The sequence below is a fragment of the Mercenaria mercenaria genome, chromosome 5 (genome assembly GCF_021730395.1).
Source record: "Mercenaria mercenaria strain notata chromosome 5, MADL_Memer_1, whole genome shotgun sequence".
In the NCBI taxonomy this organism is placed as follows: Eukaryota; Metazoa; Mollusca; class Bivalvia; order Venerida; family Veneridae; genus Mercenaria; species Mercenaria mercenaria.
In genome coordinates, this window is record NC_069365.1 from 84,696,479 (window position 1) to 84,703,083 (window position 6,605).

At 34.3% G+C, this 6,605-nt stretch overlaps 1 protein-coding gene across 1 annotated transcript; it reads left to right on the top strand.

Moving 5' to 3' along the window:
* Positions 1–1,549: 1,549 nt before the first annotated feature.
* LOC123557808 (uncharacterized) lies at positions 1,550–5,161 on the top strand. Its single transcript, XM_045349515.2, has 2 exons — positions 1,550–1,669; positions 3,575–5,161. Exons 1-2 carry the CDS (start codon positions 1,585–1,587, stop codon positions 4,765–4,767), a joined length of 1,278 nt encoding a protein of 425 aa, XP_045205450.2. The 5' UTR covers positions 1,550–1,584; the 3' UTR covers positions 4,768–5,161.
* The last annotated feature ends 1,444 nt before the right edge of the window (positions 5,162–6,605 follow it).

Consider the following 6,605-nt stretch of genomic DNA (forward strand, 5'->3'; position numbering starts at 1 on the left):
AAAAGGGTCATGATCTTTTAAGATTAATCGTCCGAACTTCATAACTTAGACAGAACCTGATATGAATTGACATGTTAAAGTAAGCCGGTGTCACTAGTGGTCATGTTTTAAGTGGACACTTTAAACATCTTCTTGTCCAGATAGCTAGTTCCATATCAGAACAAATAAATAACCGCAATCGTAAACTGAACATGGCTGACTTTCTCTTATTGTGCTGGTAAAACAATGCGTCATGGGAACATTTAACTCAAGCAATTCACAATTATACTGATTTGTACAAAAAATATAGTCGCTATTTGGCGGGACTGGTTTCATATCTACTTTAAGCTGTGAAAATCAAGTAACCGATCTTGGGCCATCAAAACTCACCTATAAGACTTCTCTTTCATTCTTATCCTTTAATGGTTTGCTTTCACCACAGTATGACATATGTACCAATATATGTACTCTATTTTTGGAATAAATATGTTTAAACTAATTAAATTAAACTAAAACTCACTTGTTACTTGAGCGCACAGGTTATTATCTCGAGCGCATGGATTATTATTCCGATTGCATGACCTCTTACCTCGATAGCATGACATCTTATCTCGAGCGCTAGACATCTAATTTCGACATCAGGACATCTTATTTCGGACGCATGACATTTTATTTCGGACGCACGACATCTTATTTCGATCGAACCACATATTATCCCGATCTCTTGATATCTTATCACGTGCGCACCACATCTTATCTCGACTGATGAAATCTTATTTTGATCGCACAACATCTATTGGTGATCAAACGCATCTTATATCAGCGTTCCATATCTAATCTCTGGTCTACGACATCTTACTTCAAGTGCTGGAGATAAACGAATTAGAACAATTGTTTGTCCTAAACATACAACTGTACATTGTATAGTTTATTACCAGTGAAAAAATGGTTTTCAATGTTTTCATTCTGAACATATTAGATACATTTTGACATGTTAATTCAAATTTACATTTATTCAAGTACTTTTAATTATGTAAGATGAAAATAGTTTTGTTTTAATTTTTCGTAGAACAGGAACTGTTTCTATGTTATATAATAGGATAATGTAAATACGTATACAGATTTATTCAGTCGTTTAAAATATATACTTGATACATGAAAACATTGTATAACAGCGTAAAGTTAAAACGTGAGTAGATTGTTTAACCCTTACCCTGCTATATTTCTATAATGGACTGGTCCATCTCTCAATTTGGACGGTACCACTTATCATTCAAAGGGGTTTACACTGAAAATTTACTGACTGACTAGCGAACAGTGCAGACCATGATCAGACTGCACGGATGTGCAGGCTGATCTTGGTCTACACTGGTTGCAAAGGCAGAATCATCTGCCGCCAGCAGGCTAAGGATTAATTTGTAATTTAACATGTTGATACTTAATATTAATGACTGGACACTGTTGATTATGCATGTAGATTGATCAAAAGAATGTTTTGTTGCTATATAACAGGACAAGAATGGTGTTACACATATTTGCATGTGCCTTTATCCAGTGGTTTTTATTTCAGATTTTCTATGAAATCAAGTCCTTACAAGCAAGAAGATGAGCCAGAATGCCCAAAACAGTCATTCGAAGGCAATATTTATGTTGCACTTTCTTATTATTGTTCTGCTGTTTGTTCTTCTAGGTAAGATTTTGGTATTTTCAAGGGTTGGTTGTCTATTATAAGATGTCATGTCATATTTCACTGCTAAATTGTAACCGCGTTATTAGGTGATGATTGAAAAAAATAAATTTGAGACGTGCCATGAGAAAACCAACATAGTGGATTTGCGACCAGCATGGATCCAGACCAGCCTGCGCATCCGCGCAGTCTGGTCAGGATCCGTGCTGTTCGCTAACAGTTTCTCCAATTCAATAGGCTTTGAAAGCGGACAGCATGGATCCTGACCAGACTGCGCGGATGCGCAGGCTGGTCTGGATCCATGCTGGTCGCAAACCCACTATGTTGGTTTTCTCATGGCCCGGCTCATTTACTCCAGAGCAATTTATTAAGGTCTCATAAGCTGAAACAAAATACACAATTTACTCGCTGTCTATGTGCTTGTTATAACAACACAGTTTACTCCAGGGCAATAGACTTGGGGGTAATAGACAAGAAGATTGACTATTTACGCGAGAGTGATTATCGCACTAGATAAGTATACCTTTAGAGGATATTTTATAACATAATCATCCTAAAAGGATATATAGTTGTATGACCTTGGACAATTATATAAGAGAGTAACAACAATTTTTAATTTCCTACAAGTAAGTAAAAATTTGCCTACTTTTTCGAAATTTAACCATTTAATATTTTTTTGTCGTTTTATAGTTATTGCAGTATCCCGTTTGTGCTATATATTAACTATTTGCTGCGCTAGGAACAAGTTTTCCTTTACTGTTATTAACCTTTACCCTGCTAAATTTTTAAAATGGACTGGTGCATCATTCAGTTATGACAGTACCACGTCTTGTTCAAAGGGATGTTCACTGAAAAGTTACTGACTGAATAGCAAACAGGGCAGACCATGATCAGCCTGCACGGACGTGCAGGCTGATCTTGGTCAGCACTGGTCGCAAAGGCAGAATCACTTGCCTTCAGCAGTCTAAAGGTTAAGTAAATTATCAATTAAATTTTACTATGGGCCTTCTATTTACAAGTTTCATTAGAATTATCTGACACTTTTCACAATAGTCACATGATCAGTTTTTTTTTGTGACTGACAGTTGGACAGACAAATGGACAAAGTTAGATATTGTAATGCTCTTATCAAAAGAAAGAACTTGAGGTGGTTCTGCACGTTTGATTTACTCCAAATAACGGCGTCACGGCATTTAACCTAATAACGTAGATTAAAGCCTATGAATTGATGAATTAATGACAACCGTGAATTAATCTGTCAAATGGAGACGAAAATATAATTCTAAACGTAAAATATGTAACCAAAAATGTTTACATGTTAATTGTCTAATATTACTTTCTTTAATCATTGGCAAATATTTCAAGAATACGGGGACTGTTAAAAAATAGCGTAGACTTTTGCTGTCAAAAGCTATATATTTAATGAGCAGTGTGTATGCAAACAAATCGATAAGATTTTTTTTTATCACATTGTGGGCGTGGTTTTTGTTTACTACTGCGATATGTTATATTATAATCTGCATTGTAGAAAAAATCTTATTCGCAAAAATGTGTTCAAATTTTTTTTTCAATAGAAGTCAATGATGAAAACTACCGTTAGGTCGAAATTCTTCAAATCAGTATAGCGAAATATCATCACCACGACTTATTCTTCTCTATTTGCTTTATTTTTTGTAAGTATATAGTGATATTATAAAAATCATCGCTTGACTGAATTTTACACTGTAGCAAAAATTCACCTGAACGTTCAGAACTTCCTTAAAAAGATATGTCTTCTTGTAAAAGACTAGCTTTAGTCGTTAAAGAACATCAGACATGACGTATGTATATTTACATCTAAAAACAATGTTTGGTTCAAGTTGTAAACCTGTATTGTCCTTTAACACATTTTGATTTGTTTCGTGATAGGCAGATATAGTTCGACAATACCAGTGGCAAACCTTGACTTCAAAGAGTGGATTCCTCTGCCGCGAAACAAGCATCTTTATACACAGACGTACAAACGCGCAAATAACACGATACCGACGGCACGAAAAGAGCAAATACATGCATATTGTAGAGCCACCGGCGTCCCGGAGCCAACAGCAGACAGTTCTGTGCAACTGATCTATAATAACAAATTTAACATCAGCTACTTTGATATGCCTAAAATTGGATCTACCTTCATTAAGCAGATGTTTTCTGCTTTAGAATATGGTTCTACAAACGCAAAAGACAAATTCGGCACAACTCGTAAGATGGTTCATAAAGAATTCTTAGGACAAGGAAAACAATTTTATTTTAACCGCACTTTGGATAAAATGGTGACTATTGTCGCGGTACGAAATCCTTACTCCAGATTATTTGCTGCATTTGTTGATAAGGTGTACTTGCCAAACAGTATCCATTTCGTATCAAATATACTTGCATACAAACAAAGGAACACCGCGTCAGGTCTAATAAATCATACAACAGTCAGTCGCAGTGATCCGCGTGGACTTTCGCTCACTTTTCAGGACTTCCTTAATTATGCATTAGACCCTCGCAAATGGAATAATTTCATGTTTAACCATTATGAACCATGTTTTCCACGATTGAATCATCTAATATGTAATTCTGATAATTATATTGTAGTAAAACAGGAAACGTTTGAAACTGATATTAAGAACGCCCTACAAGCGGTTGGTGTGGACAAAGCAGAACATAAAACGTATGATTCCATAATAAAATCACTTCATGATTCGCGTATAGAAGACTCAATACCAGGTATCATACAAGTTACGTTTGATAATGCAAAGGATTATGCTAAAACATGGACCGGAAAAATTGTAGCTAAGAGACTTTGGAATTCGTTTCAAATTCAGGGATTCATCAGTAAGCACATTCCATTTCCTAAAAAGTATTTTAAATCTGAAAAGTCATATTCGAATGTGGATTTCATTTCAAAAGTTTTCCTTCGTGAAATGAAAGGAAGAATGTTGTCTCGGAAGGGCACTATAGAGCAACGAAAGGAAGCAATGCTAAGTGCTTACAAAGGGCTGACCGAAGATGTTATAAGAAATATACAAAACATGTATCGTGATGATTTTGAAGCTTTCGGGTACAATAAAACATTAACTTAAAATACGAAAGTGACTTTAAATGGAACTGATGAATTTGTGTAGTCAAAAGAAGTTATTTGTGAACGACTTCATTTCAAATAAACTTCGATAACAACACTGCTGAATTGGAGATTTTGGTGTTGCCTTTTGAATTATGCAAGCAATTTGTAATTAGAAATTTTCAAATCAAAGCCAATGATATCTGATTACATATTTATCCGCAATGATAAACTGGTACCTTCTGTTTGGTAAAAAAACTAAATATTTCAAACAAAAAGTGCAAGATAAATGATAGGGATACTCAGTACACAGTACATGAAGCATAGTTTATATTATTATACCTCATGTAAAACACCTAATGCAAAGTCCCTATCTCTCAAAATGTACTACTTTTAATGTCTCTCATGCCGATCCGCGTTTTCGAGTAATCCCCAGGTAATAACTTTAATAACACCTGCGCGTCGCACTCAATGGATGGTATTTCAACAAGTTTCAGTGGATTGATACAGACTTTTCATCATACGTTAGGCGTTCATAATATTCCGTTGCTATGCATGCAGTTGTTTGTTACAGATTAAAATTTAGGTACATGACCTATTCAAGAGCATTCAAGTGACTGATTCACAGTGTTATTAGATAAAATTGAATAAAATACCAGTTGCTTCTACCAGTATATTTCTTGTTTTGGTTGCTTCGGTATAATAAAATAAATAACACATGTCAGTGAGGATGTTATTGATATTGTCAACCATCAAAATGTATTAACACCCGAGCCGAGAGGCGCCTGTCGTTGTGTCTCTGCGACCGAAGGATAATATGAAATTAGGTGCTACCTAAAAGGCAGAGGTCCCTTGAAAAATTACCAGTGCCCCTTAAAAATTAAAGGAATGGTGCTGGAATTATCTGGAATTATGGATTCGTTTATGTTCTATTAGATCTATTAAAATAATTAGTATTAATGATAATTCATGATTTCTGAATGCATGTTTTAGACTGCATGAAGATTAATTCTATACATGTGAAAACTCGTAAGATATTCTGTATATAATCAAAAGAAAGTTCGATATAGATTAAAATCTGCGCCAAGATAAAGAAAAAAAACGTATCTGAATAATTTCTGTTATTCTTATTAAAACGTACTGCATCAACAATTTTACATAAATTATTATCATACTGGAAACCAGTCACAAATGATAACTACTTCAAATTGAAAAGCTTGAACCTTGAAAATTTCAAACCTAACATGATCTCATTAGGCCAATAGCCAAAGGAATTCAGTCTCTTTGCGTGTTCCAATTCCAAAGTTAATAGAAATTAGAATTTACGTAATCCTGGAAATGACTATTGTAATTCTTTTAAATGTCATTATTGTCAAATTTTGGTTCTTTTTTGAAGGAAGAATGTGTCCAACTTTCAGTAAAAAATACTGCCTTAATAGACGCCTGGTATGGGAAAATTACAATCATTTACATAACTGTACAAAGCTTGTTTAAAACCCAAAAGACTAGCAATTTTTAAAAGTTAATGATCAGAATTTTACCTAGAGAAAAACAGTAGTGTAACTGGGACAATGGGGAAACTGGGACACTTTACACTTTTCAGTAAATTGGGGTAAATATTGGTTACGTTCCCTAAATAAGATCATATGTTGAAAAAGGACATTCAGTGTTAAAGCCTAATATGACAAAACTTTTCTGCCGAGGGATTGGAAAATATTTTAAGAATCGATTTTCTTAGACATATGTTGAGAGTATTACTAATTAGATAAAAATAGAAAACATAAAATTACACGCTGTAAATAATTATGCCTATTTTTTTTCAGATGAAGCATTAAAATATTCTCGTTATGTTCCTGTCTA

Bases quoted from the DNA above. Each gene is read 5' to 3' on its own strand.
- LOC123557808 (XM_045349515.2), top strand. From the start codon at position 1,585: ATGAGCCAGAATGCCCAAAACAGTCATTCGAAGGCAATATTTATGTTG. The intron at 1,670-3,574 runs GTAAGATTTTGG...GTTTCGTGATAG, and splicing joins TCTGCTGTTTGTTCTTCTAG to GCAGATATAGTTCGACAATA.